Genomic DNA, 15,081 nt, shown 5'->3' on the forward strand with positions numbered 1-15,081 from the left:
TCAGCAATGTTCTGTAGGTGATCCTGCTCAGCAGGGGCATTGGACCAGCTGATCTTCAGAGGTCCCTTCCAACCTTGGCCATTCTGTGGTTCTGCCAAGTTTTTCCATTACTTCAAGAGGGAGAAGATTTAAGTTCGTATCTCCACAAAAATCTGAAATATTTTAAATGGTAGTGCGAAATGAAAAAATGCAACGAAAACTAAACAAAAAAATGCTTTTGCTGAGTTGCAGAACTTAAATTTACAGTGAGCGAACCTAGTCCATTCTAGGAAAAAAATTGCTTTGATGATCTCTCCATTGCTTGTACTGCATCAACAGGTAGAACAATTGTTTCATACGAAGAGAAGGAGACTGGCAAAAAGACTAATTACAGTCATAAATAATTTCAATTCATGTCCAGGACTGCAGCTCTTCAGATCTCACTTAAGCGGAAAAAGAGCAAGTAAAAGGATGTTGAATGTTGAGGATACTGCTAACCAGGAGTGACAAAAACAAACAAAACCAACCACACACAACAAAACAACAAATTAAAATGACACATGAGAATTGATCCCTCGTTTCAAATAAGCCAGTATTTGAAAGCTGGGATTTTTGAAGGAAGTTTTTCTGATATCTTAGTCCTAGCACAGACAGAAACAGAGAAAACCAGTGCACCAATGATTTTATCTGAGTCACCATAACAACTGCACCATTCAGCCAAATGAAACCCTAAGCACATAGTTTGTCTTGCAGCATTGAGAACAACTTAAATCACAATTTAGCCAGATTTAAATGACTTATTTTCCTCCTATGTATGACAGAACCAACAGATCAGGATCTACAGGTCAATTAGACAACCTGTAAAACAATACCACCTATGCTGTAATATTAAAATAGAGATATAATGACCTCTAACAACGTTTTCATGTATTTATGTATACACATATTAAAAGAGTATTTTACACAAACACATGAATAAAGTGAAGGGCAATCAATGTATCAGAAAGAGATAGGGCACTGTGTTTTCTATCCTTCCAGTTCCTAAAACTTCTTCATGTTCCCCCATCACAAAGCTATAGAGCAACACAAGCTCCAAGTACACCACTTGCAGTGCTACATGTGCATAAAAAAAACTATCTATGGTTGCTTCAAAAACTAACTAGGTTAGTACAATTTTTACTATAAGGTTCTCGAAACATAAAATAAACAGAAAAAAGAAAATGGAAACCTGAGTACTCATGCTCCTACCAAGAGAGGTGCATAGTATTACTGCAGCCATTTCAGCCTTGGGGACTTTCTAGGGAGCTCTGTGTCCTCAAGAAAAGTCTTTGTGGTCTTACAGAAAACAAGCTACAATTCATACAGGATGACCTCTTATCTGATCATGGAATCACAGTATCTCCTGAGTTGGAAGGGACCTATAAGGATCATTGAGTTCAATTCAACTGGCTCCACACAGGACCACCCCAAAATAAAGAAGCATTTGGACAACACTCTCACACACAGGGTTTGAACTCTGGCAGCTCAGTGCTGTGCCCACAGCCCTGGGGAGCCTGTCCCAGTGCCCAACCACCCTCTGGGTGCAGCACCTTTCCCTAACCCCCAGCCTGACCCTCCCCTGTCCAAGCTCCATGCTGTCCCCTCGGGTCCTGTCGCTGTCCCCAGAGAGCAGAGCTCAGCGCCTGCCCCTCCAACCTGGCACTTGCTCCTGTTAAACTTCATATTGTTGGTGACGAGCACAAGGTACCCCCAGAAGGTAGCTCCCTTACAGCTGTGTGTTACCATTTGGTTTCAGTATTCCTCAGCTACCTCTGCCCAGTGGAGCAGCTGCTTTTTACAGCAGGGTCAGCAGCAGCCAGTTTTCCATCCACACAACCTGCTGCACCCATCGACTCTGGGAGGATGTCCCCAGCTCCACAGGCTGGTGGCAATTCCTCCCTCCCACCACACGAGACCCCGATGTGCATCCCTTCCTCAGCTCTGCTGCATGCCCTGGTTCCCAGTGGGAAAACGGAGGAATCAGTCCTGTCGGCATGCTTCAAAGCACACGTACTATGCCATGTAGAAGCAGACACTGCATCTAATTCATACGGCACACGCTGCTGAAACCACGCTGGTGAGCGATCAGCCTGTTGTATGAGCCAACAAGCATTTGGGGTCTTTACCACAGGACGTCTGATGGGCGCTGAACAGCTCTTGGTTAACTTGCTCCTTACTTACGAGTTTCGGCACTCAACTTAAACCTGAGTGTGGACAAATTCAGCTCCTCAGCAAGCACAAGGCTGAGGAGGTACAGGAACACTGCGACACCACGAAGCACAGAACATGCTCTGCTCCAGGGAATCCTAAAACCAGGCAGCCCCGTACCCCATTCCCTAGCATATTATAGCAGGCAAATAACTTGCTTTCAGTTTTTGTATGCACAACTTTGAGAGAGCTTTTACAAGCAACATGCCTGCCTAGGCATAACGCTTTGGCTCCACATACACGCTGTGAGATGGATTACCAAAATTATACCCAAACCACAAAATACAGCAGTATTAGGACAGGGAACTATTATGTCTGTACAAAAATCACATTATCAACCTTGTAAAAGTGCCGAGAGGCCAAGCTCTTATTATTTAAAAGCATTGTGAAACAGACACAAGGTGCCACAGAGGTAGGGAAACACACCGTTTGCCGATTTAGCATTCGCTCACTTATTCCACAGAGAAGCCAAGATTCCTGGCAGAGTGCCACTTACATAACTGGCGGGATGTCGTGACATCTACAGAGAACTGACAGATCAGAAGATGAAAGCTGATGATGACGACGATGGCAGGTGTTACATAAATGCCAAGAAGTAAACCTCCTCAACTCACATCAGGGCAACTATGGAGAAAATACTCAGTACAGAGCCCTTGGACGAAACACTTTATCTCCTGGGTGGGACTTCAAAGAAACAATTGCAAGAATATCGAAGCACAGATCTCTTTAAAGCTTGAAAAAAATAAGCAAAGAAAGAAACAAACAAAAAATAAACCCCACCATACCCAGGAATTTTTCTCGAACACCACAAAATACTAAATATGTGGATTATATAGGCATGCAAAGAGTGGAACCCACCATTAACACTATATAAGAGATTAGAATCTGTGGCACTGTTTACAGAAGTGAAGCATCAGATACCAATTAGAGTGTACTCAGCAATGCATTGTGTACTTAAAATGATTAACATCCCACGCAAATTTGAGTAGCCTTTCTAATAAAAGCTAAAACCTTCTGTTAGAATTTCCATGTGTTGAACATAAACTCACCTGTATACTTCCATTTAATGCTCAAAAGGTTATAGGCTAAATTTCATACTTGATTCTATTGCAATTAACACCAGTAAGAGACAGCATGCTTGTGACACTCCCTTAAGTGTTTAAATATTATTATTACCAGCCGGGAGCAGAAACAAAGGAGTTGTGTTCGTGTTTACAGGTTATCGTCAATAGAGTTGGGAACAAAACCCTTTGAACAGATTCCAGCCTAGACCCTTTTCCAGGGATTTTTTCTGTTGTTCCTTTAAAAGGCTCTTATTTAATCACTAGAGAAGATTACCTATTGCATAATATCTGCCTACTGCACTGCCCCCCACCCCAAAACAAAAGACACGAGGACTTTAAAGACAGGGCATACACTGCACTTACACTGTTAAGACAGCATCAAGCAAATCTATCAGGCACAGCACAGTAATTGCTGGGTTGGAAAGATCAAAAAAGAAAAAAGAAGCAATTCTCCAATGAAGCAGAGTTCTGGAAGAAAGGCAGCAGACAAACCGAGACAGGTTAGAAGCATTCCCTTCACTGAGGAACAGAAAGATGTGCCCAGAAATGCTGTATGTGGAACCTATTTGGAAGGCTGACTTCAGTGCTTCCTTTCCCCTTTGGAAACGTGCTACAACAGCGGATGCAAAAACCTGAAAATACAGGCAGTGCTCCAAGCAGTTCATAGAAACAGTAGGCTTAACTTGCTAATTCCTTAGACAATTCCTAATTCTGCAAACAAACTCAAGCGTAACTTGCAAAACTCTGATTGAAGATAATCTCCTTAGCTCTCAGCTGCTCTCCAGGTACAAATAAAAACAGGCCATGTGCACTGATTGATCAGGCTGTTGTAAGTGCCAATTTCTGCAGATCTCAACAAGAATCGCCTGGTCGCCTGCTTGCTGACTGGGATCAGGCCCAGTCAGCATGTGTTTATGAAAGGCAGATCCTGCTTGACGAACCTTATCTCCTTCTATGACAAAGTGATGCGCTGGGTGGATGAGGGAAAGGCTGTGGATGTGGTCTACCTTGACTTCAGCAAGGCTTTTGACACCGTTTCCCACAGCATTCTCCTCAAGAAACTGGCTGCTCTTGGCTTGGACTGGCACACGCTTCATTAAGTTCGCAGATGACACCAAGTTAGGTGCGTGTGTCGATCTGCTCGAGGGTAGGAAGGCTCTGCAGGAGGATCTGGATAGGCTGCACCGATGGGCTGAGGTCAACTGCATGAAGTTCAACAAGGCCAAGTGCCGGGTCCTGCACCTGGGGCACAACAACCCCAAGCAGAGCTACAGGCTGGGAGATGAGTGGTTGGAGAGCTGCCTGGCAGAGAAGGACCTGGGAGTGATGGTGGACAGTCGGCTGAATATGAGCCAGCAGTGTGCTCAGGTGGCCAAGAAGGCCAACAGCATCCTGGCTTGCATAAGAAACAGTGTGGCCAGCAGGGCTAGGGAAGTGATCGTCCCCCTGTACTCGGCTCTGGTGAGGCCGCACCTCGAGTACTGTGTTCAGTTTTGGGCCCCTCGCTACAAGAAGGTCATCGAGGTGCTTGAGTGGGTCCAGAGAAGGGCGACGAAGCTGGTGAGGGGCCTGGAGAACAAGTCCTACGAGGAGCGGCTGAAGGAGCTGGGCTTGTTCAGCCTGGAGAAGAGAAGGCTCAGGGGCGACCTTATTGCTCTCTACAGATACCTTAAAGGAGGCTGTAGAGAGGTGGGGGTTGGCCTGTTCTCCCACGTGCCTGGTGACAGGACGAGGGGGAACGGGCTTAAGTTGCGCCAGGGGAGTTTTAGGTTAGATGTTAGGAAGAACTACTTTACCGAAAGGGTTATTAGACACTGGAACAGGCTGCCCAGGGAAGTGGTGGAGTCACCATCCCTGGAAGTCTTTAAAAGACGTTTAGATGTAGAGCTTAGGGATATGGTTTAGTGGGGACTGTTAGCTGTGAGGTTGGACTCGATGATCTTGAGGTCTCTTCCAACCTAGAAATTCTGTGTGATTCTGTGTAATTATCTTCAGTAGCTAAAGTACTTGAAACTCTCAAATTACAGGATGAGAACATATATAATTCAAGAAGGTAAGACCTCTCAAAGTGCATTCTCTCTCTAAAATATCAAAACATACTCAGGACCTTTTCTAAAAACCGTGTCATCAGTTGTTTCATCACTTCTCTTAAGATTTACTCGTATGCTAGGAACAGAATACACAGTCAAGGCAGGAGGACTGGTCTTCAAGCACAGTCCACACAGAAACATACTCAGACATGCAAGTTGCACAATAGGTAGGGCAGTAGCAAAGGGGCCATGTAATCCTTAAGAACAAGTCAATGGACTAACAGTAACTCCTGTGCAACTTTCTTGCAAGTTTCTCCAGCTTTGCTGAAATCATTTTTCCCCTCTCTTTTTGAAGGGAATCAGTTCTCACTTTAATTTTATTTCAAAAAGTAATTTTTTTGGAGTAGTCAGCATATTTTAAGCCTTCCCACACTGTCAGTCTTATCTCTCTGCCTTGCAAATGTAAATAAAACTCAGATACTGAGAGCTCAAATTGCCTGAGGATGCTAGCATGCAGGATGTTCAGTGGAGAATTATACCTCATGATTCAGTCTTACACAAAGCGATCACCTACTTCTGCATGCATTTTTCAACACAATATGCATCTAGCAGTCAGTCTCTGTTCAGATTAGATTTTTGCAAAAGACCTCTATCATATGACAAATACGAATTTCACACTATTTGTTGCTTTCAAAAATTAAAAGCCAAGTGTAAAGGCAAATCAAGTTCTTTATCTTTCACCTGTAATGAGAGGAAGCATTACATGATTCTGAAAGAAGACCCTTTTCCTTTATTTGCTCTGAAATCAATAGCCACTTACCACTTCAGCTCCTGAAAACTACCATGAAATTCAGTACCAGCAGCTCCAGAAAAGCAACACAAACAGCCCTGAAATCCACATCTTACAGCCCTACCCAAACTAAGAGTGATGTGGACCAGAAACCTGCAGCAGTATCTAATGAACCAACCAGCTACAGATAATCTGAAACAGCTCACACTGTGTCTGTGGCTGGCTCTTCTATAACCAGTTTATGCCCAAACGACCGATTTTAAGAATTTCTCTCACACAACTCGTTTCCCCCCATTTACCTCTGTTTACTTTCAAATTTCACAGGTCATTTAAAGCAATTTTTTCCATCACAGAACTATGCAGAGCACTCCCAATTAAGTAAAGAATGCAATACCCTGAAAGTACTTCTCCCAAGTCTACATCAGCAGCAAACCCTCTATTGGAAGGTCTAAGAAGCATTACATTACTGTGGGCTGCAGCTATTACAGCTGGGACGGTATAAAGCCAACAAAATACTGTGGAAGCACTTCTGTCTGCGTGACTTTTTCTGTAAATCCTCTTGAGACATGCTAGTTTACTATGGCATAGAAGAAACTTTTTCTTTAACCTGAACTCTGTGTTTTTATAACTAGAAAGTGTATTATTCCCACAAAGGATATGTGTTGGGCAGTGAGGAGCAGAGAGAAGCAAAGATGATGACCTGAGCAGACAAATTAGGAATTTAAGCTAAAATCAGACATGTTATGCCTGTAAGCTTTTTTTTTTTTTTTTTTTTTGCCTAGTTACTGATTTCACAATTTCTGGCTCTGGATTTAATTATTTACTTGCATGAATGTTTTTAGCATTCCATTTCTTTTTACTGTATCTTTAAAGAATTCCATTTTTTTCCCTGATTTTTTAAGATAAAATAGTAGAGAAACTAAACTGATCTAATCAAGAACTAGCTACTATTCAGTTAGAGCCTCGTAAGGCATAAAAGGCTAAGAAGAAAAGAAATAATTGTGGTTAGCACTTTTTTGTGGGATCACAGTGAATCGATACCCAGAGTTTGTTTAAAGCAAGCAAAATTTTCCTCCACAGGATTCAATTAACTTGTATCCTGTACAAGAGAAGCTTATAGACATGGCTACCAAATTAAAATAGTATGTTTTTCATTAATGGACATGATAAGCAACTGCATATGATGAAGGGCTATGCTTGCTATTCATTTCTATTTAGGCCACTCCTCCCCTTTGATACCAAACAGGTATCAAAAAAGCAACTCTTTTTGACTATTAAGTGTTTTAGTCATTTCATTTCAGATGAATGAAGATCGTGATTGAATGAATACTACCCAAGATCTCTGCACATTTCAAGATTTCTGCTATTTTATTTAATTAAGCACTTACGAAGGTTCCTGTAAAGTCAGCTTGTACGTTCAAAGGAAAGAAACTCATCACAATGCATGCTTCAAGCAAATTATCATTCCTTTTCTTAATGGGCTGGTTGAGAGCACGTCAAATACTAGATGGATCTGCTTTCCAGCCAAGCTTCTCCTCCCCTTCCATCAGCACAGTGCTGTAACTCCATCTTCTCTTTGACAAAGAGCGAGATCAAACAGAGATCAGTTTTTTCAGTATTTCATTGCTATCACAACATAATTCAATAGCTAATAAAAGCAAATAAGCAGGTTAGGGACCTGCTAGCATAAACAGACAAAAGAATACAACTTCCCTGAAAGCTTACTCAGTACTTTGCTAGAGAAAACTCCTTAAAAAAATACATATATTTACTTTGAAAAAGCAGCACATTACTTTCACACAGCATAAAGCCATCTTCACAGTGAGCAGCATCTCTTAAGTTCATACCAACTACAGGGGAATCTGTCCTCAGACTGAACCACACAAGCACAGCAAGTCTTAACTTTTTCCTTACAAAATGCTACTTCACATGGAAAAAGGACCCACAGCCTAACGGGAAAGTGCACACAACAACCATCATCACACTCACGCTATGAATCAAAAGGCACACAGAAATGGACTGATCTCTTGAATTTCGCTTTTTGTAAATGAATGCATCTGGATTTTTTTCAAGTCTGTGCAAGAAAAAGGATGTCCCTATATATTTCCAAAGTGCACATAAAATGATTTGCTGTATAGCTTAATCATTCCTTATACTTAGCTTTAAATTGAACACCAGGTACATTTATACACTTCAGACGATCAAAGTCTAACCAGAACAGCACTTGTCTAAGAATGCATCAGAATCATAATTACTTCCATTATTATAGGCAATCGCATGCAGAGAATCTAAAACGCCAAAGTTAAAATACTCATTTTTAAGCTATACACCTAGATGCACAGCAGCTTTACACCACATTTGTACTTTTATCCCCCTCATTCCCAAAGACACTGTCAGAGGGGGAGTCAGCTGATGAAAACAACTGATCAAGAAGCCTGCCAAAACACCTAACTCTACAGGCATTTATTGGTAAAACTGTTGAGAGAACACAGATAGAAACACAGTCTGAATTACTCTCATTTGAAAGTTGCTTTCTAACTTTGCTCTTTTTTTTGCTCTCATATCCGATCTATAATGTGTCCACAGACAGCTCTCATCCATTTGCTCTTGTGCCAACGCTTTTTTTTTTTTTCAGATTTTTTTCAGCTTTCTGACATGCTCTTGGAATATGGCAGCATGTAACGCAGTGGTTCAATGAATACTTCAAACACCGTTAGCAAACATGACAACCAAAAAAAGAAGTCCCAGACCACTACTTTCAAGAGACACTTTTTCCACCCCCACGTTGTCTTCTCTTGTGCCAGCGTAGCTGTCTTCTGCAGATGCAAACTCTGAACCAACCAGAACATAAACAAGCTACCAAAACAAAGCTTACTTTTTTTTTTTTTTTTTTTTTGTCAAGGCAGTTCCCCGTTTCAGTTCACCACAGAACTGCCTCTCTTTTGCAGCTGGGAGTAGTGGAAAGGGGAGAACAGGCTGGCAGGTGAGAGGCGGCTGATACCGTCCATCAGACTGCAGCCTCAAAAACTCTTTCCATCAGCCTACCCAGCCAGGCTCCTCCAAATCACCCTTCTCTGAAACAGATCACCCAAGGACTATTGCATCCATTCCTGAAGTGACAGAATCAGAATCCATTCTTCTGAAAGATGCATCAGAATGCATTTATTAACGTATAATAATTAATACATTACAGAATTACTTTCATTGTACCCTTTCTTCCAAATCATCTCACTTTTGGGGCTTATCCTTGATCATACGCAGTTTTCTTTCCTCTTCCAGAGGTCTCCTAATGCTAATTCCCAAGCATACATGGTCATTATTCATTCCTACTGCATGCTTTCATGTCACCCCATTTCTGTCACACCAGCATTCAACATCATCCAGTTCTTGCATGATTCTTCAAATTTGGTCATCCCTGTTAGATTTTACTGTGTATGTGCTGCCACAGCCACTCATGATGCCCCAAAGTTGGTCTTGAGAAACACCACATGCAAGCACCTTTCACATCAGCAGTTCCTCTTCTGACAAATCTGTTGCTGCTTCCTCTTCTTCATATTGATCCTTACACAAGTTCTAGCTCTTGTACTAGTTCTCCAGCATCTCCACCTTAAAAAAACGATTTATTTTGTGTGATATGTTATCAAATTCCAGGCAGATTAAACCATATATATATGTATATATTTTTTACAGAGAAAAGTAATTCAATCATTAATTCTTATAAAAGATGCGGGTCAGCTAGCCATGATCTATCTTTAGTGAATCCACACAGGGCTCATTCCACTTATTTTCATACTGTTAATTAAATTCTTTCCTCTGCAAATTCTCCGGAGCCTTGCATACTACTGATGAAGCTCATCAGGGTATAGCTGTGCAGCTCCCTGCCTCCTGTTCTTTTAGGACATGTTTTCTTTATTTCAGTAACAAATCTGCCAAATCAGAGGTAGCAGATATTTAAGTCTTGCTCTTAGGGCTCCAGTTTCTTGGATCAGTTCTTCCTAAATTCTGGAACAAGTGATCTGCTTCCTTCAATCAACCCAACAGAATTTAAGTCTTTGCTTCCTCATCCCATCTTCACTTTCATGCTTGGTATCATTACTACTACAGGAAATGGAGACAAAGGATTTGTTTGAAGGTAATCCACATGATTCAAAAAAATAAATCTGCCTTCTGCATACTGACCTCCCTCACCCACTTCTTTTTATGTTTAGGTGACTGAAGACTGCTGCAGTTGGATTTCCTTCACAGAGTTTGGCTGTTTGTGGTCCTAACAATTTTCTCTACATTGCTGTGGTTCTTACCCCTGTGCCAGCTTCCCCTTCCCCCTCCCCACAGCAATCCTCCTCTGCAAATTCCCCAATTGCTTTCTTGAGATAGTTTTAAAAAACGACTTTGGCTCAAAGATCTTCCCATACAATTTCTAACAACACCTGAAAACTTACTTCTAAAAGCTTTTTACTGGCATCATGGTAAAATTCAGTGTTATCAATTTATGGGTTTGCTGTTGTATCAACCCCGCATAATATTACAAGAAAAGAAATACAGACTCCAGAAGAAAAACAGAAGCAACAAAAGCCACATGTACTTTTTTCTCCAACCTATGTTGTGTTTTTTTTTTTTTTTTTTTAACTGGCCAACAAGATGTGGGCATAAACGTGCTTCCTCCTACAGACCCCCAACTAATGTTCAACTCGTAACAGTCTCTGACAAGAAAGTGACTTGATAAATATTGTAAACCTTGCAACTAAGACGATCTAATTATATCTAGAAAGTGATCCTGCAAACATCCACATGCAAACAACCTCTGGGTGCCCTGAGAAGAAAGGATGCATTACAAAACCATGCAGACTCTCAGAAAACCAGATTTATTGCACTTAAGCTTCAGGCTCTGTGGTATGATCATTTGTTTTACATGTTACTATCCTGAGCTTGTTTAATTTACTGAAGCATTAACAAACACTACTTTAACCCTTTGGTACCTTGTACAAAATGACTTCAGGTCAAGCCAAATTCTCAGACAACAACCAGCAGATAGAACAACGTGCAATAATTTTTGCAAGTTTTGTAAAGACAGAATGCTCCAAGAAAAAGACTGGTCTGCCCTCTCCCACTTTCAAAAGAGCTTCAAGGAATGCTGAAATATGTTGCTGCTGTAGCAGTGCTATCTAAACCAATTCATTTGGTTCTCCAACAGCTGAAATGTATCAAACCACTTCAAAAAACACCATTCAAGAAAGCCGTAAGAAAAATCCTAGTGGGGAGCCATCCCCACTGAAACACAATCTTTAAGGCTTAGCTAATGAGAAAAAAGAAAGGGGATGGAAATACAAAGGGAAATAATATATTTATTTATATTTATGTTAAACAGATTCAGATTAACATTTCCTAATGTAAGTCAGAAGCTCAAGATACAAAATTCATTTTCGGTCACTCCAACAATGCTGGCTGCCACTTCACGTGCTATCTGCTTAGGAGAAAGGCTGCTAGGCTCGCCAACTCTCAGCAAGGCAAGTCCACCATTCTCTCTAACTGCTATGCTAATAACAAAGCAGCTATGTTTGGAGACCTAGCTGGTAATAAACCCGATTTCAAGGGTTGTTTGTCACTTAAGAAATGGAAAGTCCAAGTGTTCAAAGTTACCTTGGAACTTAACCACATTTAAGAAACAAACCAGCAGCCACATGACCAGAACAGTTATTCATCATTTTAAAGCTATGTGAATTTCTTAACATACCACTATTTCCCTAAGCAGAGTGCAGGATTTATTCAGGCTTCCAGAGTCATAAAACACTGACTGTCCCATCATAAAATACGTAATGACTCTAGAAGCCTGCTAAGATTTTTCTTTCAGAAAACAAATAATTAAAAAAAAAATCAAAAGCATAAAACAGCTATGAAATATAGGGCATTCTTCTACCTGACTTAAATTTTTTCTACCTTACTTTCCAGATGAAGCAGTCAAATATTTAAGAAAAATGGTGATGAGACAGGCAAAAATAATTATTTAAATTAAGTACAGATCTGTAACCCGGGCACATCAGGCTTACACAGAAGTTTATATAGAATTGTTTTACTCTACCAGCTCAAAACGGTACCACAAGCCTGGACTGCCAGCAAAAGGAGGGAGGGAACTTTTTTTTTTTTTTAAACCTTTTAGACACCTGACAATGAATGCATTAAACGGGTATGATTTGCAGTAGGTATCACAATTCCAGTCCCCTCCGAGCCTTCACATGAAATTAGCACAACTATTTAGCGTGAAAAACAATAAAAATAATTGAAGAAAGCAGGTGGAAGCCCCAAACTGCCGGCTGAGGGGCCGGGTGGCCCTGCAGCCCCCTGCCCGGCCCGGTCCTCTGGGCCTCCTGGGGCGGTGTGGGGCTTGTATGGGGCGATGCAGGGTGTGTGTGGGGAGAGCTGTAGGACTTCCCCTTTCCGGCCCTCACCCTGCCCCACGCCTGGCTCGGGCATTAAGCAGAGTCACGCAGGCGGCTCCCCCAGCGCCAACGGCCCCGAGGCAGAGGCTAAAGAACCAGCCCAAAACCCGACCCCAAAGCATGGCTGAAGGCAGCGGCACCCCCCCTCACCTGGCAGCCCTTCTTGTGGTGGAAGCCCACCACCACGATGTGCAGCACCGGGCCCCGCGGCGGCAGGGCGCCCCGCTTCTCCATGGAGCCCCGGCGATGGCCGCCCCGCAGGCTGCCGCCCAGGCCGGGCTCTCCGCTCCGCCTCCCGGCTCCCGGGGGCCGGCAGGGACAGGAACGGGGACCAGGACCCGGCCCCGGCCGCCTTCGCTTCCGCAGCGCCCGGCCGGGGAAGGCGGAGCGGCGCCGCCCTCGGCCCCCCGCGCCATGGCCGCCCCCGGGCGGAGGGAGGGGGCGGGCACCGCCTCACCTCAGCAGGCGGCCCCACGGAGCCCGCCGGCCCCCTCGAAGACGCGGTGGAGAAACAGCTTGATTCCGTTAAAATATCACTTCATTAAAATTTTATTTCAGTTTATTGAAAGTTAAGCATTTCTCCCAGCCCTTCTCTGGCCCCCAATACCTCTCTCTGGCTTCCCTCTCCTCTCAGTCAGCCCCCTGAGGAGCCCCCAACTCCCCCGCCAGCAGGGTCCAGCTCCTCTCTTTATTTAATTTTATTTATTTTTTCTCAAAGCCCCCTTGAAAGTGCAGAGTGCGGTGTATCCTCTGCCTCCATTGCTTCAAGCTGAAGCCGTGCAGATTAAGGGCAGGGCGAAATGGTGGCTGAGCAGGTTTTAATCCGCCTAGGTCAGCTCGGCTGCTGAAGGTCGGAAATGAGCAAAAGGGACGTTTCTGCTGTGACGCCCCTAAACATTTATTGCTGGATCCCGAGGGAGACACTTCAAAGACTTGTCCAGGAGCACACGCAAATGCAGTGTGAGAGAAAAATTAAAAATCTTTATCTCACTGCACCCAGGCCGCACTCCCTCATTAACCTTTCTTATGATTCAGCTCTGTTTATTCAAACCAACGGCGTTTGGTAGAGATCGTGCCCTTAGTAATTAAGATTCTCTGTGGAAATCAGAGGAAGATATCCTTTCTGAAGGAAGTATAAAAGAAGAGTGCTCAAAGAATATCTCATCGCTAACACAATACCCAGAGGCTCGAATTATAACAATAAAGCATGTAATTACGTATTGTTCCTCAGGTTCGGTAGCAGTTCCATTATATAAAACATACTTTAGGGAACAAAGGATAAACTACAAGGAACAATCCAGCACTGGCAAGCAAATGATTTCTTACTGGGTTTTATTCTGTAACTTATTTTCATGATGTTTAGTATACTTAGAAAAAAAAAAAAAAAAAGTATTAAATACTAGCCATTATCTCCTGCAGTAATGAGATATACCAAAAAAGATGCATGGGGGTACTATAGCTCCTACCTGGTTCATTGAAGAAAGAAAGGGCAGTCTGGCATCACTCTCACAGCTATGGATTTTGCATTCTAGAGGCATCTCAATGATACTGCTGAGTAATTGTGGCTTATTGCTTCTCTGAATATATTATTAGATTTTTTTTTCCCACTGCTTGAAATTTTCTTTCTCACCAAGGCCATAAAAATGTTAAACGTTGGACTGAAAACATCAGCTTGTTTCAGGAGAACTGATGTCTTTTTCACAGCTCACAGCGTGTATTTATGAAAAAGAAAGGAAGAGAGAACTGCAGTGACACAGACACTCTTAGAAATGCATTTCCAACAAACATCAATAGAAACTCAACCATACACATTGTTCTTTTCACTCGGTAATATTTACTTTATAACCACCAGCTTTAACCAACAGTAGTACAATAATCAGAATTTGATTGAAATATGAATTTCTGAATTTCATAACAGTAACGAGGAGTCGTCAGCTTCTTGAAGTGAACAAGGTTCACACAGGGTGTTTTATGTCCAGAAGCAACATCAGGCCTGAGCAGTGCCTGTGGCAGCTGGGAGATTCATTGTGCTTTTTAGCTATAGCCCAGCTTCCTGAAGGAAGAAATTGTGAATTTGTGGAGATGAGCTTATGTGTAAAAAAATAATAAATATTTTCAAATTTCTGTGTGAGAAAAGCATAAATGAATCATTGATTTGGGATTGAGGCTTGTAACTGATTTCTTGCTGATTGCAATCTCACTTCCTGTTTGGAAGTTTTTTGTTTGTTTGTTTTTTGTTTTTTTAATGTTAGGAAAAAGGAGTTGGAGAAGGCAGTGATCGTGGCACTGGGTGGGATCAGGATTTCCTGCTTGGAAACTTCTGTAAAATAAACAGGGAGAAACGACGAGGGAAGTAACAATTGGACAGAGATACGATGACTGTCTCAAAATGTAAGAATCTAGGTGGTTTTAACAAAAGTAGAAGCCTTAGGAATGCAAAAATAGAGGGAAATACCCATTAATTGTGATTCTGTGATTAAACAACAAGAGAACGAAAACCGAAGCGATCTTTTCCACTTTGTGAAACGCGTGACGAA

General features: G+C 42.3%; 1 protein-coding gene across 5 annotated transcripts in view; it reads right to left on the reverse strand.

Annotated features, from left to right (window-relative positions):
- AVL9 (AVL9 cell migration associated) overlaps nucleotides 1–12,984 on the reverse strand; it is a 43,637-nt gene extending 30,653 nt beyond the window's left edge. For 2 of the 5 annotated variants that reach the window (XR_003495377.3, XM_027451392.3), the window contains exon 1: nucleotides 12,695–12,983. Coding sequence is in view for 1 of the 5 variants with exons in the window: in XM_027451392.3 (XP_027307193.1) it covers nucleotides 12,695–12,778 (84 nt within the window). In the remaining 4 variants the exon portion in view is untranslated. Of the gene's footprint in view, nucleotides 1–9,608; nucleotides 9,717–12,694 lie in introns of all 5 variants that reach the window. The other 3 variants (XM_021268512.4, XM_005013996.6, XM_021268513.4) reach the window with 3 other exon arrangements.
- Between the last annotated feature and the right edge of the window lie 2,097 nt (nucleotides 12,985–15,081).

This window comes from Anas platyrhynchos, chromosome 2, assembly GCF_047663525.1.
Source record: "Anas platyrhynchos isolate ZD024472 breed Pekin duck chromosome 2, IASCAAS_PekinDuck_T2T, whole genome shotgun sequence".
NCBI lineage: Eukaryota > Metazoa > Chordata > Aves > Anseriformes > Anatidae > Anas > Anas platyrhynchos.